The sequence below is a fragment of the Fukomys damarensis genome, unplaced genomic scaffold (genome assembly GCF_012274545.1).
Source record: "Fukomys damarensis isolate Sample0158 unplaced genomic scaffold, DMR_v1.0_HiC HiC_scaffold_38, whole genome shotgun sequence".
NCBI lineage: Eukaryota > Metazoa > Chordata > Mammalia > Rodentia > Bathyergidae > Fukomys > Fukomys damarensis.
Window position 1 is genome coordinate 52,841,873 of NW_022900950.1, and position 26,033 is coordinate 52,867,905.

Genomic DNA, 26,033 nt, shown 5'->3' on the forward strand with positions numbered 1-26,033 from the left:
AAAAAAAAAAAAAAAAAAAAAAAAAAAAAAAGTCTAGCCTCATCTATCCAGGAAGTTTAGAAGCTGGATGTCTGTGGTTGGCCTTTTGGGCTCATGTTTAACAGGGCTGTAGTAGGTTCACAATGTCACAGTATGCTCTTTTACCCATTTTAAGACAGAAGTCCCTCAACCCTTTAATCCTCCTGAGCTTGAATTTCCAGTCCAGGCCTTAAATTCTGGGTCTGAGCACATTTTTCTGTTTCCTAGGCTTCTAACCAGGCAACTGGGGAGCTCCTTGTGCAGCTTTACACCCTAGCTGTGGGAGTAAGTAGTTCTGAGTCTGTGGGGTCTAGGGGACTTCTTCACAGTGTCTCTGTCTTCCTGATGGCCCACACTGACCTACTGCTCCTCCCTCCCTGGTAGCGCCTCTCTGGGTGTCCCAAGAGTCTGAGTCACTGCATTTCCTTCTCACCATTTATTTACTCTGGGCTGGAATGCATCAGTTCCAGCAGTACATCTAAGACCTCTTTCTTTTGCTGCTCTTTCTCCCATAAAATAATTCTGCCCCAGATTTTAGTATTTAAAAACAACAATAACAAGTTAGAGTGGGGGAGGTCTGATATGCCTTGGAAAATCTCTTCTGAGCTATTCATGGAGCATTTAGAAAAATGTTATCCCTTAAAGGAAAAAAGTGCCTCTAAACCGTATACAGTTAAGGCTCTGTCATGAGCCCAGACAGCATTAAAAACAAAATTTCAGCTTGAAAATTTTGTTTGAGACGATTTATGTAGGCAAGCCTAGTGCCTGAAAGTATGTAATCAGTTGCTCCAGATATTTGGGGCACTAAATGGATTTAATACTCTTTCATGGCTATCTAGCTGGTACAAGAGGTACAAAGACTATAGGGAAAGAGTGTACTACAGGAGAAAGGGCTGGGTTTGTGCCCTTTGGCAGAGCCAGATCTTTCTCTTTCAATACTTCCAAGGTTTCTCTGCCCAGAGTTCAAAATTCAAGGTTCTTGTACAACCCAGAAATTTGAGATTTGCCCTCCATGCCCTTCTCTTTCTGGGGAGACTATTTAAATGTGGTCTCTCTCTGCTTAAATGGAAGTTTCGCTCTGAGCTTCCCCTCCCTGGGAAAACTAAAGACAAGTACCTCTCAAGGTGGAGTTATTCTGTCAAGTAAGATGTGTGCTATATAGCAAATGCCCAAACATTATGAGCTGGGGGGAAGAGCAAAAGGAGTTCTTAAATTATTTAGTCTTAGGAATTTTTTTAAGTTTTAAGAATATTTACATGGGTTGTATGTGTGTGTTTCATGAGTGATTGTGTCTCTACATGCACATGTGCATTAGCTAATGAATAATCGTGGCTGGGGTGGTAGGGTGGCAGCTATACTGAGTGGTCAGCAGTTTGATCAAGGCTCCCTTTTTTTCATCCCTTACATTCATTTAAACCTCCTGGGTATTCATAGGTATTATACTCTAGTATAATGTCTGTGACTGATATTCATACAAACTTTTAAAGAATTGATCACTTAATTTTCTCATGATCCTCAACCAACCTAGCTTAAGCAAAACACTTAAAACAGAATTTAGGAGGAAACTTTGTAAGGGCTGAAGGGTAAATTTAAATTTTTGACTGTGAGACCTTTCTGTTGACAATACCTCCACAACTTTGGGGTCTACCTTCTTGAATAAGTAATCAGCAAACACAGAACAGGACTTATGCTTTTTATGTGATACAGGATCAATCATGTGGTGTCTTCATAGGTACTGGGTAAGACATTGATCTTGTCATCAGGGTTCTAGGCCTGGGGGTCCCTATATGCCAGGCTCACCCAGTCATCACAAAGTGACAATCAGAAGAGCAGCTGTGTTGCAGGGCAGTACAACAGCTTAATCAGCATGGCCCCATGGAGAAAGACAGATAAAGAGGTTCAAGATCCTGTCTTAGGGGTTTTATAGAAAAAAATAGAACAAAGGCAAGGGTCGGGTATGTGCCTAAGTGAAGGCTTTGCATAGCAAAATAAGTAATCCTAGTTAGGGAATGGTCTGATTGATCAGCATCTCTAGGAGAACCATCATCCCTGAAAGGGTAATGGTTCCCATGTGAAGTGATCATGCATACTTGGGATAGTCTCATTATGGAATGGTCTGTTCTGCAAGGCTTGCTTTGCTTGGGACTATTTTTGGTCTCTCATCATAAAGATGCCTAGCAAACAGACCTGTTCATTCCTAGAATCTAAGGTGACTACAGAAGAAAGTAACTCAGGAAAAAAAAAAAAAGTTATAAGGAGGTAAATAGAACCAGAGAGGAACAAAATGGAGTTAGGCTAGGGACTAGGCTTTCCTTTGATCTAAATTTTTTCCTGCCTGCACACAGATTTCTGTAAGTTATGTTTTTGAACAGATGTCAATGCTATCCTGTTGTTGTTTATCTCTTTCTCTGAAAAAGGAATTCAAATTTTTTTATTAACTAGTTGTGGCTTTACTATGCATAGACAAGTAGTTTGAATTGTTCTAGAGAAGTAATTGTTGTTTAATTCATACACTTTTTTGGTGTCACCCACTAAAGACAATGAAGAATATGTAATCCTGTGACATCAATATTGCAGTCATACTAATTTATTATTTTCAGAATATGATACCTTTGAGTCACATTCATTAGGGCATACTCTTTAAGGTGCTTGTTTCCCTAATGATGATGAATTCATGGTGACTCAACTCTTCTTCCAGAGTCTTTTGAGTACCCAATAACTTTCATTTGCAAGACAAATGGCTGGTTCAGCAGCAGTCTGTACAGAAATGAGAGAAGTAAACTAAGCCAGGTAAATAACTTGAGAGTCTTTTTAAAACTTAAACTGAGTTATACTGTTTTTATTTTTCTGTTTGGGGGATTTATGAATATGTAGGGGAAAAGTAGAAAATTTCATAAGAAATGTACAAAATTAAATCATAATTAGTTTTGCTTTTAATCACTGTGCTTAGAATACAATTATGAAATTATACAATTACAAAATGTTGAACATAACCCAGAGAATTTCAGACAAATCTCTTTGAATTCTGACTTCTTTCTGAACCCAAGCCTGTTCTTCAGTTCCATTTGGATGGACTTCAGCCATCCTCTAGCTCAGCGTATCCAAAAGTAAATTCCTGGGCCAGGGATTTAGCTCAGTGGTTCTACCACTTGCTTTGCAAGTGCACGGTTCCAAGTTCAATCGCCACTACCAAAAAAAACAAAAACAAAAAACAAAAGTAAATTCCTTATATTCTTTCTTAGACTTCCACCTGTACTTGTTCTCTTGGTCTCTGCTCTTCCTCCCAAGCTTGAGTCATCTTGGTCTCCTTTCTCTCATCCTCCTATGTTGCAAGTCAGCCTCCTGTCCCACTACATCTTCCTGCTGTACTCTATTCCAGAGCCTCTGCCTTAAGTCTCCACCATTTCTCCCAAGCAAAGTCTATACAGATGCATCTCCCTAACCTGCAACATAACTGTGGATTAGCATACACACTCTTTTCTGTTTTGTTCTCACATAGCATTAACTCCATCCCATCAGCTACTTTCACATGAAGTCCTTTCACAACTCCAGCCTTTGAAGGGGCCACCCTGCTTCTCTGCTGAGCAAGCACTGATTCACCAATGAAAGAATCAGAGAATATCTACTGCTTATTTATTCTTGAGTAGGTCTAATTTTACTCTTAAACCTGTGCAGTGTTAGGCCACTGGGTCTGTTTTCAAAATGTTTTCCCCTCTGTATTTCTCCATGTACATTGTCTCTTTTATCTCCCCAGACACCATGAACATATACAATTTTCTCTTTACTGTATCTTATTTTATTACCTTTTACCTTCCTTAATTTATAGCATAATTTTGACTAAAATACTCATGTTCAGCTCTTATGGTTCTTTTCTCTCAGCCCTGGTATCAGAACACCACGACTCTTCCTCTTCTGAAAGATGCCAATAAAAGAACTCTGCTATTAAAAGCCTTTTATTCTTTAATAATTTAATGATCAACACCCCTGCCAGTTGATCTCATCTGAATTGACTGCCCCTGCAGAAGGCAGTTTAAGTCATCATGATCCCAGCCTGCAAGCAGACAAAATAAACAGAAAGCCTAGGTGATCATGCTGACTGGGTTCCCTCTTCCACTAGCCATACTTCACACTGGGGGTGGGTGACCAGTGGTCAGCACTTTGAACAGCTCAAGGTGACTGTCTGGAAGTGCTGCTTACTCCAGAGAAGGCAGAGAAGGAAAATCACATGAGCTCAGGGAGTATGAACCACACAGATGGCAAATCTTCCCATGAAAATTCAGTGAAACAAATTATCTTGTGACATGATGACAGGATTTGCCAAAATATGAAGCTTTACTGTTGAGGTTTTCCTCAAGTAGAAAACAGTAAACATTAAAGACCCTTGTGAAAATTATCCACAGATCAAACAGTAGTTATTAGCATTATAAGATATGCACATTATTGTGAGTGGAATGAGCTTTTATTTCCTTCTGCTCTATCATATGCTTGTTTATTTTGTGTGTTAAACTTTAAAACTATGGTATTGAGTGTTCTTTTGTGCTGATTATTCTATTACTCTTCAGAATTCCTTGGTTACCAGAAGATCTGGATGTGCTTTGATGTCCTTTTTTGTAATAGAGCATTGGGATTCACTTATGAAAGGTTTATCTTGATAGGGTGTTAGCACCCATGAGAACCTAATTTTAACTGAGCCTTCCTACCTAAATATTTAACAGTTCAGGTTTAATCATATAATTAATTCAGTGCTCTAGTTTCCTCAATCCTATCATTACTAGATTAAAAACTTTAAGCAGAACTGAGTCTAGAATTGGTTGGCTCTGATCCTAACACCTTCTACTAAGATGTCATCCCTTTTCCTATATAGTTTTGGTCAAAGTCCCTCAAGATTTATCACTCTAATTGTACTCTTTGCCTGAAAACAACAAAAGTATCCAATGAAATCAAGGATTCATCAAGTTAAAACTTTGAGTGGTTTGAGAACCAGAGGGAAGAGAATATAAAAGTCGTCATGGAATGACAATGGTATATGATCATGGGGAACTATGGAGGGGTAGAAGGTGTGGAAATCAGATCTGCATGCCAGTGCTACTAGTCTGGTGAGCTTTGGTCTGTCTTGGAGCTAAGGAGATGGCTCCCACAGCCTGTCTGCTGGCTAGAGAGCTGGCTGCAGTCAATGCAATGCAGTTGAGGGAAGATATGATGCAACTATTCATTGCTCCATCTTAGAATCTGGATGCAGTAATGTCTCCAGAAAGCTTCAGTTGAATTCTTGAGATAGAGACCATGAGAGGAAACTCTTCCCATTTGGCTCTTCCCATTCAGCCACTGCACCTTGGCATCCCTTCTAAACCTCTAACCAGATACTGTGTTAAGTACCTTTATGCATATGTCAATGCTTGGGTCCATATATCTATAGAGTTAGGTATATAGCTCTCCCAAATCAAATTTTTAAACAAGAACTAAAGCATGTTTGGATGTAGGTACCATGACCTTTTGCCAGTCATATATAGAATTTGTTTTAACTTAAAGTTTTGGAGACAGACTTGAAGGGAGACATCCCCAACCCTGTAAAATGTAAGTACAAAAAGGCACAAATTGGATGGATATTGATGATGTTGTATCTATTTTGACATCATCCATAGACTCCTAGTGTCTTTGCTTTGCTTCCCTATAGTGATCACAACATAAATTACTTGTCTTGTTTGACTTCCTTGTTCACCAAAGTTGAGCAGATTGTGGCCGTTTTCAACGCTTCTACCAGACAAAAAGCTTGGGACCATTTCTCGAAAGCTCAGCGCAAGAACATAGACATTTGGCGAAAGCATTCTGAGGTTGGTGATTTTATTATTTCTTTTTAACCACCATCACACAGCTGGATTGGCAGAGAATAGTTGTGGCTGCAACCATTTTGGTTTTTGTTATCATGGGCAGTCCTCTTGCCATTGTCCTGTCTCATCATCAGCTCCAAATCCAGTTCAAATTTGTTCTTTGTCCAGAAAAGCAGCTGACTTCACACTTAGAACATATTTTCCCCTGCCAAGGAAGAAAAGAATCTTCCCCATCATAGTGAAGAGCTCAGAAATAAACCAAGACACTTTGCCTAATTAACTTGAAGAAAAGTATTTCCTAATATAGAAACTAGTTTTTAAATGCAGATTTTTTTTCAGTGTTCTATGTGATGATGACAGTTTGCTCTTTGGGCAAGAAGTGGCAAGTTTGCCTTTCCAATGTTCTTATCATAAGCCACATCTTGGTCCCCTGTGCTAGCCCTTAGGTTCTATCACACCTCTCACCAGAGCACATTTCACAAGGGGTATGATTGTCCAGGCTAGCTGAGTCCACCCTTCAGCATCAGTGCATGTGTCAAGTGTGAGTATACAAGGAATGAGTCCAGAACTTGACCTAGAAGACCCAGACAGACCAAAATGTGTCATTAGTCATTGGTCATCCAGCTGTTATTTTTAAACTCTACAGTGTAGTGTACGCTTTGAACCTGTAATTTAAAAGTAAGTATACTGTCTTTGCTTGCTTCTTTTTCTCTTAAATAAGCGAATGTTTCCATCTGGATGCCTCTTCATCTCTAGCATGTTAATATTAAAGTTCTCTAAATGGTAGTCCCCTTTTTCAAAATCACAAACTTATAGAAGGTAAGGTTTATTTATTTAATGATTTTGGCTCACACTTGTAAAATAAATATTTTATAAAGAGTTTGAGGAATCACAAAGTACTGTGATATCAATCATTTGGGTAGCATTTTAAGTGCCCATTAACTAACGCTAAATTACAGTTGAATACCAATGGCACTAGATGTAACATCCATATGAATACCAAATTACTTCCTTATTATCACTGTTATTATGGTGAATACTGAATGACTTTATAAAAATGGGACACTTAAAATACTAGTGTAATTTGTTGCTAAAATGGGTGTTTTAAAACTTTTTTTCACTAATGCCTAAAAAAGGTGGTTGGTGACTGATATGATGCTATTTTTGTGTTCAGGATTATGAATAAGGAGAAAGTGGGATTTCTTTTTAATTTGGGGTGGGTCCCCAGAAAAAGTGTGCTCTGATGTTCTGCTGTTCTGCCTGACACCGTCTAGGAGAGCCAAGTCAAGTTGATTTTTCAGGAGGAAAAAAGAGCCCTCTGTTTATGATATAATAAAAACATTGAAGGTTATGAAAACAAATTGGAATCCATAAGCTGTGACTCCAGTATGGGATGATAAGTCTGTGAATGATTTAATTTTTTTCTTCACATAACACCCAAAAATGATTAACAGAAATTTTAAGAGAAAGACTGGTGGTATGGTGCAGAATAACCATGGGCATGAAAAAAGCCATCATTAGTGCGCATCAGCAAATATCAGATATCGCTCTAGATTATACTTCCTGCCATCTCTGACTCCACTTCCCACCATCCTTTTTAACTACTTCCTCTTCGATTGGTGCAGTACTATCCAGAGCAGCACCTACAAGGCTTCCTGACTGGCCCGAGGAAGCTGCTTGCCCTTTTTGCTTAGTCCTGGGAGTGGAAATGTCTGCTCCAGAGGGATGGATAGTATATAGTCCTCAGAGGTCCTCCTGCAAAGGGTCTTTGTGCCTTCCTGCCACTTCAGCTGCCTGTTTTGGTATACATTAGGAAATAGAACTCTAAATTACCTTTGATTTTCTCTCCTACGTGTCGCTTAATTGATTAAATACCACTTGCTAATTTAACATTGTGGATGATTTCTCAGTTGCATATAAGCTTGATAATTGGCCTGATTTTTTTCCACATTCCCATGTATAGCATCTGTTAATTATCTGTAACACCTCTACAGATTTATTAGTGTACTAGTGATTTACTGCTGAACCAGAGGCAGCCTGTGGAAACACCCTCAGTTTTTCTTTCCCACAATGTTTTCCCATTCTGCCACCTTTCCCCACAGAAACAACTATCATATGATAGTTTGTCATTAATTGCAGGGACTAAACAGGCCCTTTCAGGCTCATTTATTCCTTCCACCTGACTTCCCTGTTTCAAGTGTTTTTAAACTACCTCTTTAGAAATTAGACTTTGTCAGTAAAAAAAATTAGCTGTCCAACACCTAAAAATTTCCCCACTAATCCTGTGTGACACTGCCTCCAAGATCTGTGTTATTTAAGGCAGAATTGGTATGTCTTCCTTACAGGTGGTATAGCCAACTAAAGTGTCTGTTATCCTAGCGGTCTCCTGGCTGCCCTGTAATTGCCACTCCCTAGGCCTTGCCTGTCTGCCTTGTCCTCTTCTGTCCTTTGCAGGGTAAAGAGGTGACCATTCAAATACTTTTAGCAATAAATTATTTCCTTTCCATCATGCTGCAGTTCTAATCTGTGAGCTCTTTAGAAAAGTGAATTTAGAGCACCTTCAACATGAGGTGATAGATCCACATCAAATGACCACTGGAAATACGTTTGAAGCCATGCTACTAATATATTAGTTTTATTGTTACTGATAGGTTTACTGTAAGATAAAATTATTTTAACTGTTGAACTTTTAAAGATTTCAATTTAAATGAAGAGAAAAGAATAGTGGAGCCCTTTCCATGTTTTAAGTCTTTTTGAAGACAGTCTATATAAGGGAACAGAATGAATAAGGTTTCATAAATAGAAAAATAAACTTGGTATAAATAACGATACACTTGTTTAGCATAAACAGTATAATGTCCCCATTTTAGACACAGTAGTAGAAAAATTGTGTAATTCTTTTTACAATGGGCTTTCACATAAGCTATTGTTTTATTATTGCTTCCCGTATAGATGAGTAGACAAAGGCTCAAAGAAGTTGAATCACATGATTACAGTCACTCCCCTATTCAGTGTAGAAAGGAAGATATAATCTTAAGATCTATGGCCCCAAAAGTGATGCTGAAGCAGCCATCACCACAAACCCAAAACCTCTGCATAATAATGTGAAACCCACAAAAGAAAGCATCCTTTTATTTTGTTTCCAAACCTCTTCAAAGCTTAAATTTTGGCTATCTGGATTGTAAAGGTATATATGTGGTCAAATATAAACCAATGCAGAGGCTCTGTGTTCACATGGAAATAGCAGTGGTTAATATTATCTTAGCAAAACAAATGTCTAGAGTAATAATGAGTATTTTACATGCATTAACTCATTTAATCCACAAACCCTTAATATCATAATATTCCAGTGAGAAAAATTGAGGCTAATATATATGAAGAAATGATCCTAAAATTAAACAATGGGCCAGTGGTAAATTAGGCATTTTTAAATCTCCATTACTCCTGTTCTTAGCCAACAGCTGTAGTCCCTGTTATGAGCCAGCCATATAATCGGTATTTCTGTGTAATCCTTGCAAAAGCCCTGCTAAGTATATGTTATTATCCCCTTCTTTTTCTAAAACAAACAAGGAAGTACACATTCAAGAGAAGTCAAATATTTTGCTAAGAAGCCCTTAACTAGTCTTTGGTGAACAGGAATTGATTTCACTTTACACTAAAGTATACGTCATCCCCTCAGAGCTTCATTCTAGATTAGGTGGGGTGATGTTTGGATAAAAGATTCAGGCTATAAATGTTAACAGGTCAGTCATAATATACCCAAAGACCATTGAAAAATTGTATGATGAAGTGTGTCTTAGACTCTGATCTTCATATATCCTCTACTTTCAGGAGCTCCGGAACGCTCAAAGTGAGCAGCTCATGGGCATCCGCCGCGAAGAGGAAATGGAAATGTCTGATGATGAGAATTGTGACAGTCCTACTAAAAAAATGAGAGTCGATGAATCAGGTAATGCTGTTAACTGCTACATACCCATGAAGTATCCTAATGAGCATCCAAATCTTAGACTGGGAATAAGTACCAGAAAATGGAAATATAGCTCACTTTTATTGGAATTATACTAAAGTTTTATCTTTGAATGCCTCTGTGTTTTATTAATAGGACTTTAAACTCCTTCTTAGGAACAGAGTGATTTAAATTGCTCCAGTTGTTTCTTCATATGTAGATCTGGAGCAGTTACACTTTTTTCAAGGATACTTTCCTGTTCCCATAAAAATTCTTTTCCAGAGTATGGCAGCCACAGCCAATGCTGAACTACAGATAAAATTTGATTTCAGTAGTGTACTTGTTACTTAAGAATTGTTTAATCTCTAAAGAATCTTTCTAGCCTCTGAGCCAATATGATGGAAATTAGACTTTTTCCCCCAATAAATTTTGGTTCACTTAACCTGTAATCAAAAGTGTAGCCCCATTTGGTACCATACTAGGGGCTTCACTTGAACTTTGAAAAGGAGGAAAGTTTAGAAAAGACCTTGCTTTGTGTGTTCTGTCCACTCTGAGATACTGATTAAGACTCTTTGAATCATATATAAGTTCTTTGGTCCTGTAAAAGTAAACAAGGAGATGTTTATTCAAAGTCTGAAACACCAAGAGAAACAGCTTGTCTGAAGGGCAGGGGTTAACTAAATGACCTGAGAAGACTCACGGTTGCTACCATTGCCAGAAAAGAAAACTAGAAAGATGGTACAGGTTTGAGCTGTCTTTTCATACACACCCATGAATAAAATACATGCCTGTCTCAGATTTTTTAACAGAAAGATTTCAAGTGACTAGAAATAGAGGAGTTTTGCTAATCTGTTGGTAGAAGTTTAGGAACAAAAGTAAAAGTTATTTTTGCTTTCTGTGTTCATTAACATGAACTGAAAATAGACTAAATAGGAGAAAAGATACATAAATGTATGGCATACGGGGAGGTATAATCATTTACCAGTCCAATAGGATTCAGAAGCATGTATACTTTTTCCCTAAGCAAGGAACAGAATGGAGAATAGAGACAATTTTTAGAGAAATAGTAAATTATTTTTAGGTGGGCTTGGAGAAATATACACTGTCCTGAGACAAAGCCCCAGTGAGTCCACACATAAGATAATGGATTGTAAATGTTTCTCTTTGGAATGTTGAATGGGATCAAAATAAAAGACAAGAATGAGTGACAAAAATCTGTCCACATGTGTTAACAGATTTAGTCTCTCTTCCTGCAATATGGGTTTTGTTATGAAAGCTTAAGGAATGGACCAGAGATAATTGTGTTCTTCCTTGGGGAGTAGGCTTTTAAGTGGACAAGGAGAAATCAGATGCAGTCTGTCTGTTAAAAGCCTCTTCCGGCAGCTATTGCTGTCTTAACTTCCTGCGACTTAAGATAATCAGTACTCCAGGATATTTTAGACAATGACTCTGGATACACTTAGAAGCCAAAATCAAGATTTCAAAAAGACCAGGCCATCAAGATTGAGGGGTTCAGACAATCACAAGAAAGCCCCTGCATCCAGGTCATACTCAGGAGGCCTTAAATCTCTGAAGCAGTGCTTCTCAAAAGTGTGGCCTCTAATTTATATAAACATCACTTAGGAAATGTAACTTGAGGCTCATCCCAAACTTACTGAATGAGAAACTTCTGGAGGGTGGGCAAATGAGATGCAGCAGTCTGTCTGTGATTTAAGCACTGCAGGGAATTCTGATTGATGCATGCTGGAGTTTGAGAACCACTGCCTTAGCAAATTTGCCTTTCATCCTCAAATTCCATTCATTTAAATCTCTTAGAAGCTTAGCATACAAGTATGTACCATGCCAGTACTTTCTGAAGCCCTATATCCTTTGTCTGAAAAATAAACCTAGCATTTATGTGTCAATGGATGTCTCTTACTAAGCTGATAACAGATTTCTCAGGAGTGTTTTATTATGGGATTTAGATTTATTTGAGACCACCATCCTCACAGCATTTCAATTCTATAAGCCTTCCTATGTCAAAAGAAGGAAGAGTTAATGTGATTTTTTAAAAAATTCATTGAGACCTTGAGATAAAATTTTTGTTTCTAAAAAGCTTCCATCATATTTGAAGTTTATTGATGAAGGCTAAGTTAGATGAGACTTAGAACCTTAGCATCCTTATAAGGTAGAAGAAACAATCGAGTCAATTAGAAATTTTGATTTGAACCTGTGCCTTTGAGTTGGAGGGATGACATTTCTTTTTAAACTACTTGTCAATTTGCCAAGGTAGAAATGTGTATAATTTCATAGTCTGCTTAGGATGGAACTAGAATGACTGATGAGTATGTTCACGGGAGGCCTGCAAGCCAGGGCAGCATCGCATCCCTATGGGACCAGCACCTGACCCTGTTGCAGAAGTGTCCCATGAGATGTCAAGGACCTCTACCCCAGCAGAGTCAGAGGTTCTTTGTGGAGCTTGACGAATGAGCACTGTTCCTGACCTCATCCTCCAGACATCTGAGGAGAACGTGAAGTAGAACCTGAACTTATAAAAACTTATTCCAGGCTGGTTACTTGGTCCACAGAGTTAATAAACAAACACAGCCTGTACATGTTATCTACCAGGCACTGAGGGAAGAGATAAAACTGCAGTTCAAATGCCAGGCCCCAAGCAGTTCAAAGTCTTTCTCATGCTTTTCACAATGAGCTGGACCAGAGGATGCGGCCTGTGGTCTCTGAAGAAAGCACAAGACTGATTAAAAGGAAGGTGAAACAGCCAACCTTTTTTATTCCATTGGACCCTCAAGATCCTGCCAAAAGGCAGGCAGTTGTTTTTCTTTCAGCCCTGGGTATTCAAGGACAGGGCCTGACAGCAAGAAATTTCCATGTGGTCTTTTGACTAGACTGTACAGGAATCCCTGCTAATGGCTGCTTGAGGCAAGGGATGAGGGACAAGTCCGTAGGCTGAGGGAAGCGCCTTTCAGGAGCATCTTGTTTGTTAATCCAACATTCATCTTCAAATACAGATTTGCAACTGCCAGTCACCTGTGTAGAATCTGGCCTCTTAGACTGTGGTGCCCTGCATCACTGATGAAAAGTGCTGGATACAGAAAGAGGAGTACCATTCTCTGTCTTCCGAGGAACCTCTTGTTGGCCTCCTCTCTTCTGAAACAATGCGATTTTGCTTTAGTCTCCTAGGAAAGTAGCTGGCCCAGGAATTCTTAGGAAGTTAAAGGAAGAAAATCCTTTGCAAAGGAGGAGTCACCCACCTGTGCTAGGAGGATGGAGGGTATGTACCCCAAAGGACGTCCCAGGCTTGGACATCCTCATGCTGGCTTTGCTTGTCTTCTCCCGACTGGGACTGCTCTTAGGGTTTATTTCTGGAATGGATGGAGAGAATTAACTTTGTTTTTTAAAAAGGCACATTTTGTTATATAAGGACCTTAGGCTTAGTTTTTATTACTAATCAAACAATTTCAATATATCTCTGCTTTTCTGCTTATGAATATTCCCTTGTACTTTTACTTTTTACCACATAAGATAATTTATGGCATATCTGTGGCTGCAGTTCCCTAGCGCTACAATGTAATTCTGGACAGGCAGTTCATACTTCCTCATCCATTGATCTTAAGGGGAAAAGGAGTTCCTGGAAGCAAAACTAAGAAGCCGATAAGAGCAGAAATGCATATGTCAATAAACTTGAGGATATACAGATTTATGAAAATATCTGTTCAAGAAGATTAGCACCCTACTCTGAAGCATGTGAAAATACTTTTTTTGGTACTGGGGGTTGAACTAGGGACCTTGCACTTGCAAGACAGGCACTGGAACCACTGAGCTAAATCCCTGGCCCTCATGAAAATAATTTTTGATAAAAATTCAAATATATTATTATTTCTCTCTGCTTCTTACTACAGTGAAACCAAACTGTTATATCCAGATCCGTTATGCCTTTCTCCCTAACCTTTCCCTTTTCCCCCAGCTTCTCCACACTCCGTCTTCTTCCCCTCTCCTCTCTTGCTCCCCATGTCCTTCTCCCTTTCCCCTTCCTCTCCTCTCTCTCTCTCCCTTTCTCTAGGTGGTCAGTGGGTATGTTTCAGGTGTACACAAAGGAAAAAAGGCCTAATGTGACAGAGCCCAGTATTCGGTATTATGAGAATTTAATAAGCCAAGGCAGAGTACACAATGGGTGTTCAGTAAACATCGGCATTACTTAGCAAATCAGTCATTTTCCAATGTCTGGCTCTGAACCTTTCCCCAGGAAAGTGCTCAGGAAAAGTTTCTTTACTTTGATAGCATATTCCCCTTCTTCTGGTTTTAATTTTTTGATATCTTTTCCCTGAAAGTCAAGAGGAAGATAGTAACCATTAGAACATTTGCTCTGATTAAATTTAAAAGACAGGTATTAAAAAGCATTCTCACATGGATGGTTCCTTTCTTCAGAAGGTTCAGAATTTAATACAAAACTCAGTGCCACATGCTCAATAGGCCTAATTCTAATTATGGACCAACATTAGCAGAACACCGCCTGTTGAAGGCACTGTGGACCAGGGTAGAAAAGAGTTAGATGTGTTGGTGGTGGAACTTAGCGGTAAAGCACTTGCCTACCACGGGCCAGACCTTGCGTTCCATGCTCACTACTGCCCCCCCACCCCCACCCCCGCAAATGTTGAAGCCAGTGTGAGCATTCGCATCTGTAATTCCAGTACTCTGGGAGGCTGAGGCAGGAGGATTGAAAGTTTGACCCCTGACCTAGACAATTTAATGAGACCCTGTCTATAAATAAATAGAGACATGGGCCGGGGATTTAGCTCAGCAGTTCGGTGGCCTGCCTCACAAGCGCAAGGATCTGAGTTCAATCCCCGGTACCAAAAATAAATAAATAAATAAATAGAGACATGTGGGGATGTAGCTCAATTGAAAGCCCTGGGTTCAACCTTCATTGCCCTCTTGCCCTGGTAAAAAAGTGAGATGTGGGGACCCTACCCCCAGGGTAAGATATAACTTTTGAAGAGAATAAACATTTTAAATTAATAAGAGTTGAATTGTCTACTAATAACTAGGTCCTAAAGCCAGTAAATTAAATTTAGTATAAATTAAAATGAACATCACTATCTAGTGTATGTAACCATCCAATATTTGATGAGTGTACATTGAATATAGTTTTTAGAAGAGTGAAATTAAAGTATCTCCTGCTTAACAGACAGCCCTTAACATGTTCATGACAGGGCCATAATTCATATATCTCACTGGTGAGTGGCTGGAACCATCAGTGGTTCATGGGTGACGGTCCAATCAAGCAGCATGTACCACTGGTGGTACAAATGAATCTAATCATTGTTATTAGTGTTTTTACTAATAAAATTAATAAAATGCCACTGATTTTCACACATATAATACCAGTGGTTCAAGCCAGTAGGAACATGTTAACGCATTCAGTAGCACACAAACAAATGCTCGTGGATCTTAATTACATCTCTCTCTCTCTCTCTCTCTCTCTCTCTCTCTCTCTCTGTCTCTCTTTGTGGAGGGGTACTGCAGATTGAACTCAGGACCTTGCACTTGCAAGGCAGAGGGCAGAACCACTGAGCCAAATCCCCAGCCCTATACATCATTTAAACTCTGGACCTTTATAGGGATAAGCACCATGTTATTCATGAAAGAGTGCTTTCTGGATTGTATTTTTCCATGGAAATTTCAGCATAACATAGATACCAATTTATTTATTTTTTGAGTTTACTAAGAAGTTCAGTAAAAATTTTTCCAAATCTTCCAGGCAACTAAGTCAAATTAGGTTGGATTTAGGTGGAATTAGCAGTTTTGGCCTAAATAGTTTTATATGTAGCTAGAATATTTAGCTTAAAAATTACTAATAAGACTCTCTCTGGCTGTCCCTTGATTTCTTGTAATACCAAGACTCTTTGGTTTTCTGATTTAATGTATCTCTTGCATGATTGTGCTTCTGAAAAACCCTGAAGGATACCCAACAGGGAGCCACAAATCTGGGAAAAGGCACAGTACTGTCCCTGAGCCCACTGGGTACCAAAAAAGAAGGAAACTAAATGCCACAACAGAGTCTTGCAGTCAACTGAAGGGGCCAGCTGAGGAGAGCCATGGAACTGGCAGCTGCTACAGGCTTTTCAGACCTTGACTATGATGTAAAGCATCTGACTTTAGAGTGGCTGAGAACTTGGTAGAGGGACAGAGCATTCACACATGGAAAGTGAGGCAACTTAGGTGGAGACCACATGCCCAGGTCTGAGCTTGCTGCCCGGACCTGCAGATCCCAAAGGCACAGAGTTGTTAAATATAAGCCTTGAAAGATAAATATTCTTCAGTGTAATGACAGCCTGGGATGTTATCTCCTAAAAGAGATGGAACAGTTGTCTGTGTCCTGTAGTGGCCACTGAAATAAAGGCAAGCACTTATTTTTTCAACCACAAGCATATGTCTTTTGGGGAATCCAAATACCAAACAAGGAAATATGGTTACTTGAACTAATATACTTTAAAAGGGAAAGAAATCTAAGGTGGCTGAGAAGCTGTTTCCTTTCTAAATGCTTAAAATAGAGCATCATTTTCAGGAGCCAAGGCTTTTCTTTATTTCTTTCTTTTTTTCTAATAAATCTTACTTATCTTGCCAGAAGAATTCATAAATGTTTATTTTGAGTTGATTTTTCAGTTCCCTGATTTTATGTACAGTTACAATTCCCTTTCCATATAATGGACATGTTTCTGAAAAATATAGAAATCATTTATTTTTGTAAATTGCTTTACCTTTTAAATGCAAGGAGACAGATGCTATTAAATTGATCCTGTAGCAGAAGATTCCTTTTTAATGGAAGCCCTCCTGCTGCCCAGACAGACTGTGTTTATCTGTTCTGTAAATTCACATTTCCAACCTAAACTAGACTCTTTATAATCTTATTTTTATGTAGTACCTAACCTTGCTATGATTCCTGACATCTCTCTCATACACTGGCAAACTTTCCATAATTATGTGCTTCTGGTAAAATTGACCCACATTTCTGAAATTGCATTGTGTCTAGAAGACCAAGGATTCTCCCCAGTATGCATATTACTCCATTATGTTCCACCTCTGTAAAATTTAGTTCAGCCCTAGCTGAGATTCTTAAACAATCCACACTTGTTCACTACTAGCCTAGAGCTGGGTAGGTTCCCCCAAATGGCCCTTCTCAGCTGTAGATAGAGAGCAGACTCTAGCTCTATGTGGCCCTGTATTTTTGCCTAGTGCCGGGAACCCCAGCACTGTGGGAGGGTGGGCTGATGGGCAGTTGACAGGCAGCAGAGTATGGAAAGTTACAACCAGTCTTCATAAAGGAAGAGCTGAGGAGGCTCTGACCTTGGAAGGCTTTCAACAAATAGCCAGTGAGCAGCATGTGGTCACAGCACTCCTGCCTGTGTACAGCCTAAAGTGCCCTGATGCTTCTCAACTGCCGGGAATACCATTATCTAGATTACAGTTTATTATGTTTTCTGGGCATTTCCTTCTGGTAAGGCTTGATGCAGAACCATTACAGAGGAGAGTAGATTTAATCCCATTTCCTTCACAGGCTTTAAGAACACTGAGAGAATATTTATGTAATAAGATGCAAAGTTGCTATGGAAAATACTATAGCAACCCAACATCTTCCAGAGCCAAGCAGCCATTTGTAACAGCAATCTAAATTTACATTTATTTTAGTGTCATTTTATCGACACTCTTAGTATCTCATTCTGACAGGATGTTAAAATATGTTTTCAGCTTGCGTTTGAGCAAAATTAACAGAGCGTTGTTAGAATTTAAGTGTGATCTGCATGACTTCTAGGGGAAAAATCAGAATATTTTTGAAGGAGTTTAGATGACAGAATCTGGGTGAGTGTAAGCTATTATTTTTTTTCCTGAATATAAGAATAAATTCCTTACTGCCTTTATTTTCGAATGTTTCCTTTTGGTTTGTAAGCAGCAGGTAGAAATCTAGATTATGAAAAGGGGTTTATTCTTTTCAATACTGCTGTATTTTGTCCAGTGCCTATCTGTGATTCTCTTGAATACTTACAGAAAATACTTTCAGCAAGTCAGCTCATTAAACTGCTCTGTAGCAAGTGCCATTTTTTAAAATTAAAAAAAAGTATTTTTGCCTTAAAAAGAAATCTGATCATTTTCAGAATCTAAAGATTAAAAATGATAAACAGAGAAAAAAATAAATCTTAGTAATAACATTACACAAGATTTGGGTTTCTATTTTTTCTTCTGCACATCTTGCATATACAAATATTAACTATGTATTTTTAAAGCTCAGGAAGGAATGATATTCTACGTTATTTTTGTTGCCAACAGGCCTCATTCTATAAGAAGTAAACTTAAAAATTTGTTTTCCTGTATTAATGAAATAGAAAATATGGAGCAAATGAGTGGATATCTCTTCTGGATCACAAACCTTTGAGAAAAGCTAAAATTTTAGAGTGGTCACAGGGGATTCCTGAGGTTACTAAAAACCTGGTAATTAGAGCAGCACTCCCAAGAGCTTGTTCTAGGTTCATTAATGTAAGCATGGCTGAGAAGCAAAAGATATGTAGGCCAATTTGGTAGGGGGAAGTTACTGTCTCTTGACTTTCTTTTGCATCTCTCCATCTAAAACCTTGAAGTGTTATCGGAATGCCATTAAAGTGGGACATTGGCCAAAAGAATCGATACCAGGCCATATTTAAACATACACTGCTCCCACCTTCCTAGCACTGTGATGTACTATTGATGAATGTCATTGTCTGAATTCTCCTCTGCTTTTATGCATTCATCTAAACATTGTTGATGACAGAAAGGTATTATACCTCAATGAGGGGATATCTTGTAGAATTCCAGGTAGCCACATAACTAATGAGAAGGGGAACTGATAACAGGAATTACTTTCTCCTTTTTCTCAGGAATTTCAGCTGTCATTATGTGATACTTATCTTGTACTAGAAGCCCTAGAAATTGATGTTTATGGCAGTATAAATTATTATCATGGTGAGCTCTTCCATATCAAAATGTCTTAGAGACTCTTCTCTTGTGCATAATTGATTCTGAGAAGGGAATAAGTGCCCAGAACCTCATCTCACCAGTTTTAGGACATGATGTGTGTATGTACCCTGTGGGGAGTTGCTCAAAAAAGACAATTTTATTTAGATTCCCCATAACTAGCAGAGAAGTGGAGTGAATAATTTGTAGGACTGAATATGTTAATTGTAGTTTTCTAGGCAGGGTGTTATAGGTTCCACAACCTACTCTGACTTCTAGAACTTCTGTGATCCCAGAGGCCTTGGCTTTTTGGGGCTTATTGATTGCTTGAATCAGTTGCCTAAATTTTCAGTTCTCTGAATTACCTTAGAAACTTGTATTTTTAAAATATTTTTTCATTCATTCTTCATTCGGAGACAGGTCTTGCTGTTTTGCCCAGGGTGGTTTCAAACTCCTGAGCTCGAGTGATCTTCTGACCTCAGCCTTGCAAGTAGCAGGGACTACAGGCTTGTGCTACCACACCTGGTTTAAACATGTAAATATTTAACACCGAAGTATTGGGTAATTAATAGTACCTCCATGAACTGTTTTGAGAAAAATAAGATATTTTAGAAGACTGTATAGTGGTATAAAAGAATGTTCACAATTTATATGTTAAAGGAAAATCTGTAAGGATGTGTGTCAGAATATTTAGTGATTGTCTCTAGAAGGTGTGATTGCAAGTGATTTTTTATTTTTACTTCTTTGTACATTTCTAAAATGTCCGCAATAAGTATATGTATTACTTTAATACTAAATATTTTTAAATTAAAGAGGAAAATCTGTGCTAAAATTAATATTGGTTAGGAATTACCATCTGGCCATTTCCAATCACTCTGGAAAGTCAGAAATGGTAACTAGTATTAAATGATAGAAATGTATCAAATTGCCTTCTCTTGCTTTTAAATTAGACTTTCTATACTTAACATATTATTGTCACCTTCCCATACCACATCATCTTAGAATTTTCCTATTTCAAGGGCTAGTCCTATTTGCCTAACTTTTATTAAAAGACCCAAGAAAAAATTCAACTTCCACATCAGACAGAAATGTTGAATTCTTACTCAGGGGAGATATACAACTATGAAACCCTTTAGCTATAGGAAGAGACCTTACAGGGCCAGGGATTTGGCTCAGTGGTTCCACTGCCTGCCTCACAAGCGCAAGGACTCAAGTACGATCCCTGGTACCAAAAAAAAAAGAATTCGAAAAAAAGAAGAGACCTTACAAATGTTGTATAACTTCTTCCTTCCCAAATAAAATATGTGACACCATGTCAAGAAGATATGTTATTTGCCCAAGGGAGTAAGTGAAAATCTAGAACTCAATACTAGCCTCCTTCTTTCCAGGGTGATGACCTTGTGTGGTGCCACTGAATTTTATAGGAAAACAACCTCAGCATCTCTCTCAAATGCCTTAAATAGCATCATAAAAGTCAGTAGCCAAGTAAAAATCAACCAAGGGTTTTGAACACCTGCTGTGTGCATGGATCCATGATCTCATTTGAGAATGAGGGTGACTGAAGGTGTTTAGCGCCCTAAAATGTGAGTCCAGCAAAAGCCAAATAGGCCTTATGCTTCGTCTTCTCATCATTTTAGGTATTTTCTGCTAAGTGGAAGATTTGCTTCAACATTAGCAGTGCAGCTAGCACACTGTTTTTAAACCCATTTCAACAGAAATGCCAACTTTCCAAAATTTTCCAGAAATTGGCACAATCCCTTTTCTATTTGAGTGACATTTATTTCCTCAAAGCAGTATCTGCAGTATAGCTTTAGGCAAGAAGAAAGTCTGAAGGAGTAGAGCACATTAAGAATGAGCATATCATGTGTTTCCCAGGTAAACCAAACACCCTGTCACCACCCACGCACTCTATTTCCTCACTCTCCAGAATGATGAGGGAAAAATAAGGACATTCTCCAAACACCCACTGGATGGTTGATCTGAAATGTAACATCTGTCTGACCTGTGATATCCCATCTCATCCCCCATTTTATCTGCACTTCTGGGGCTCGGGGATCCTACTTCAAGACCATCGGGTTATTAACTCACCATCTAATTTCAAGAGTTATTGAAGTGTCTCTCCTTGTTTCCCTGTTCCCAGGTCTTTTATTTATGAGATGTAACTCTCAATATACCTTAAAATTAAAAGTCTGGAGAGAGCATCTACAGTAATATCAATCTTACTGAGATTCACTAACTTAGGGAAGGTTTGATCTAAAGAAGTCTCAGAAGAAATATGTCTTTTCTCCCCTCCAAATGTTCAAAATTTAATGGGAAAAATTGAATTGTGTTACTCCTACTAATAATCATGAGTTTATGTTGGATTGGGAGGGGGGTGATTACTTTCAGATGTAACTTTATCTACAAGGAATATTTGGCAAATCTTTTGGAGGTAGATAAGAGTTTTCAATCTTCTTTCAGTGATTTTCTAGCCAGTTGTTTATAAAATGCTACCACCTGCAAGTGGAGTTTTCTAGTGCAGTTTGTATATTCTGAGTATACTAAAACTATGGGCAGTGGTATCCCAGTTCATGAATGCTTTTGCTTAAAAACAATTTGGCTTGCAAACAGAAGTTTGCAGAGAAACTTGGTGTAAAGAACTGGGAAAGTGAGAATATCTAATAACTGTGAATTTGTGTCTGAACCCTGTTGGCCCTAGAGAACCTTCTACATTTGTTTTAAACAAATCAGGACAATCATGTTCTGATCAGGAGGGTCTTTAACTCCCATGCTCCTTATGGGCCAGCTCAGGATCCTCTTCTCGCCAAATACCCAGCACATACCACTGAACGTGGTAGGTGGATGACAACTTTTTAGATGAATGGTAGAAAATGAAAACTATGTAGACCTTATTTTCCACCTCTTGAAGGATATTTTTGTTTTCCATTTCAGACCAAAAATAGAAGGAAAAGGTGGTGTCTGAGCGCAAAGCCCCTTGTCTTTCTCCATTATCCCTCTGCCTCCCTCCTATATGTAATCCATGTCTAATGGACTCTAGCAGTGACAGGGGCTAGGATGAGAGCAGCATGTCAAGCCTTCCTCTCAGGGCCATTGACCCTCAAAAGCACCCAAGAGTCCCAGACTCCAGCATGTGTCCAGGCCCCTTCTCCTTGATGGAATCTCCTTCCCTAATTATACATTAATTCTCCATATGGAACTCTTTAGAGCAGGAAGAATGAGATGTTCTCTGAGGTTACTAAAACCCAGAGGCATATGGCGAAATAAAGGATGAAGCTGAGAGAAAGTAAAACAGTTTAAGTCAGGTAACATTTGAAATGAGAACTAAGTTGAAATTACTGCAGATGTAAAATATATCTTGATTTTTTTTTTAGTAAGTGAAAGTTTTTAGGTCCTTGGGCTTTGAAACAGAAATTAATATTTATATTTGACTTTTTGCACTCTCTATATAACATTTAGGCTCCCAAGGAATATTATAATTGATACTGGATCATAGGCACCATGTTAACAAAAGCACTTTCTATAAAACTATCCTTAGCACTTTCTCTCTCATGTTCAATAAAAAGCTAGTAACAAGAGAGCTGCCTTCTCAGAGGAATTCTTTTAACCTTTCAGAAACAAAATATTTCATGCTAATTCCTGCTTAATTGGAAGGAAGTCATTTTTTAAAAATCATTGAATATGGGCTTGAAGTCTGTTCCATCCCTGACCTCTTTAATTTAATCAAGGTCACCTCATAAACTTACCCAAACAGCTCTATTTCTCAATTAAGAAAAAGAAGTAGAGCTGTTTAAAAGCATTTAGTGTCTGATTAATTGTGCTTAACTGGTGCTTCAGCACTTGCAGGGGCTTCATAAGAAGTTGCTGGTAAAATAAAACATTGCTACCTGAAAAATTATGTTCATCAGAAACTCAAATCATTTTAATGAGCAAAGCAAAAACTGTTTTTTGTGGGGATGTGAGAAAGGTTATCATGCTTAATATAAAGAGGATTTTAATGTCTGAACAACTATCTCCCAGGGAAAAAATTGCTATAATTTAGCCATCCAGACAGTTTATGAAACACATGCACTTTTCCCTGCCCAAGGACTCAGAGAAGATGGATGCTGAGTTTGCTGAAGCAGAATTTTGCAGCACTCAAACTCTGAGGATGAAAAGAATTAATGAGAAGATGGGTGAAATATTGGAAGTTCTGAAAACATATCTTTGGCTTCTTTCCACTTTCCAGGCCTGATAAGGACTGCCAAACTCACCTTGAAATGCTATTGAAGAAAGTAATTTGTGTGGTTAAAGTCGATGGCTCTGAGAAAGGGGCCTGAGAGAGAAAACGGGTGTCCCCAAAGGCAAGGTCCAAGTCCCTGGCCAGAGTGAGCAAATACAGTAACTGAACCAAAGTCAAAGGCTCCTAGAAGAAAGTTTTTCGTGTAGCTTGGAAAATGATGCCTCTTCTCCAAGCCTCAGCTTTTATAGCATTGTCATAAAGCTCACGCCTATTGTTTCATTGATGAGATTGCAAAAAATAACCATTTAAGTAAGGGGTTCTATAGAATTTTGCAGATAACCAGGTATGATGGCAATGTGGAGAATTGATATTCATGAGCATAACACAAGGTATAAATGAGTGGTTCACAAGCCCCAGCTGCATGAGAATCACCTGGGGGACCTTATACAAATACCAATGCCTGGGGCTTGATGCTCATATTTCTGTTATTAAAACACTCGGATGTACAAAGGATTGAAAATCGGCCTATATCATGAGGATGCGCTGCTGCCAGTAACGGGTGGGAAAGGAGCAAATCAGGTTGAGAAAATGAAATATGAGAATGAGAAAAAAATGAAAAGATAAAAATGTGTAGTAGACAGAAGTACTAATGTAGAGAATAATAAAGGACCAAAACAAGGAGAAATGGGAAGAAAATTGCTCAGTCTAGCTTGTGAGACCTACATGGAGAATTCCACACACCAGGTCTGTGTCAGGTGCATTGGGAGTTACCTCTGATTAACTGAAAAAAAGGTGTGTTAGTGGATAAGCAGGGTGGCCTGACGCAGAGAAATAGGATGCATCCCAGGGACAAAGTCTATACCTCTCTGACTGTAGGAGTACAGCTGAGGACTGTTTTCTCATCCATCAGAGGTAAGGGAGGAGAGCAGGTAGGCTTAGGCATTTGCCAGAAAGGAAGCCTCTTCATGTCCAGTGGCTGGACTGGGAAGTGTGTACACCCAGGAGGGGCCTCCTCTTCTGAAAAGAGGCTGATCTGAGGGCCCTTGGTCAAGGGTTCCAGAGGTCCAGCCAGCCTTTCCTAGGTGCCAGTCCCAAAACTGCCATGGCAGAAATGTTGCTGCAAAGAAAAGTAATGCACAGCAGTACCTAGTAGATCAAAACAATGTGTCTTGAAGACATAGCTTGTGGGATTTATGAAAGAATTCAATTGCATTATCATCACAGGAGAGTCAGGAAGGGGCATCAGAGTGGAGCAGATGGATATATTAATGAAATCTGAGAAGACATGGTAGAAGATAGAGAAGCCTAAAGGGCCATACTGGATGGTAAAAGTTGGAGAGAAGGCCCTTTAACAGAGACACACTTGCAAAGTACTGAAAGAATCAGTTATCAAAAAGAATGAAAGAAATAATAACACTGCAAGAAAGTTTGAGGAAGGTATTAGGAAATGGGAATCCAGTCCCTAAAAGCTAAGTGGTACGGAAATGGTAGCATGCCCCTGAGCACTGCTCTAGGAGGGGCCGTCCCCATGATGTGTTGCGGCAGTAAGAAGGGAAGCTGACTTGTGGCTGGGAGAGGTCAGTCTCCATTCAACAATAGCCACAACAAGGAAAACTTAAGATACATTGGCCAATGGACCACCCCACAAGACAGGGCCTTGCGTGTTTAGAAGAAAGTACTATTGTACTTATATGAAAGAGGAAGAGGGAGATAGAAGGGTGTACAACAGGGAAATGCAAATACTGCTTCTTAAGGAGAAGGATTCCTGAAATAAAATTAGAAGTGATCATTTATTTTTAAAAAGGGAGTTGGAAGAAGAAAAAAGTGATCTGTTGCAGGGTGATAAAATGAAAAGACTCATTTTTGCTGGACAAGAATTGCTGTTTACAGCTTCTGTCTTTGCACAAGACCAACTTCTGGTCATAGTGAAGTCAGGAAAATAAAACCCCACATTGGAGACCCACACCAAGGGAGGTAGTGCTCCTTATGAGGAAAGGTGACCTGGCCTGGAGAGGATCCTTGTTTCCAAACCCAGTGTTTTGTGATCTATCTTGGTCACATCAAAGCTTAATGACCCCCCAAAAAAAATAACCTTTAAAGTGTTCAGAAAATAAGCACGTTTTTTTAAAAAAGGTAAACCTAGGCCTTGGAAATCAAAATAGGGATTCAGAGTGAAAAGGAAAATTGAAATCTAATCAGAAGAAAGGGTGAGTGGAGAAAATGGACCCCTCGTCTTACGCCCCTGGCATTGGGCATAAGCATCCAACTTCCCCCTTTCTGCCTCCCCTCCTGGTCCTGCTCAGTTAGTTTTGGCGCCTTTTCCTGGAGTTTGATGGGTCCTTGTAAAGCAGTCTCCACTGTGCTGCCATCCGCTTCTCTGTGTGGGAGCCTGACCTGGAGGTCTGGACCAACCACTCCTGCTTCAAGAAAGAGCCCTCATCCAGCTTGCCCCATGGCAGTCAGAGGCTTTGTCCCCTTTTTCCTGCTGCTACTACCCATTTGGAGAGAGCCATTCTCTTTGGCTTCCACTAGGCTCCCTTCTGTACTTCTCCCCATGGCTGTGCTGTGAGCCTCTGAGGTCAGGTCAGCAGGGGTTGAGCACTCTGCATACCTCCAGCTGAGCCAGAGAAGGTGCCCAGCTATTAGCCAGAGTCACCCCCTCCTGATTTCCCTGGGAACTTCTCATGGCACTTTTATGAGACAGGGAGAGGGAACACCTGCCAGAGCATCCTTCACCATTTTCAATAACAGACTTCACCTGCTATTGAAAGACGTGAACATGCCTCTTTTATTGCTTTTCCTCTGAAGAAAAGGGGCTGGTTGGGGGAGGTATCAGAAGAGATCCATGTTAGTGGAAAAGTGATAGGGCATAATGTGAATCTCAATAATGTCGCCTCACAGGCCTGCTACTGGTGCAGACCTCATTTGGAAAAGCTATGCTGGGGGAGGGACAGAGGATTTTTTTCCTTGAGTCACCTGCTGCCAGTGGTGCCTCCAGACTCACATTTAAGCCATTATAATAACAGCTGTAGCTTACCTG

At 39.2% G+C, this 26,033-nt stretch overlaps 1 protein-coding gene across 5 annotated transcripts in view; it reads left to right on the top strand.

The window, feature by feature from the left end:
• Positions 1-26,033, top strand: part of Enox1 (ecto-NOX disulfide-thiol exchanger 1) — a 436,949-nt gene that overhangs the window by 300,614 nt on the left and 110,302 nt on the right. For all 5 annotated transcript variants that reach the window (XM_010637078.3, XM_010637077.2, XM_033759995.1 and 2 more), the window contains 2 exons: positions 5,743-5,849; positions 9,678-9,795. In XM_010637078.3, the coding sequence (XP_010635380.1) occupies positions 5,743-5,849; positions 9,678-9,795 (225 nt within the window). The remainder of the gene's footprint in view (positions 1-5,742; positions 5,850-9,677; positions 9,796-26,033) is intronic.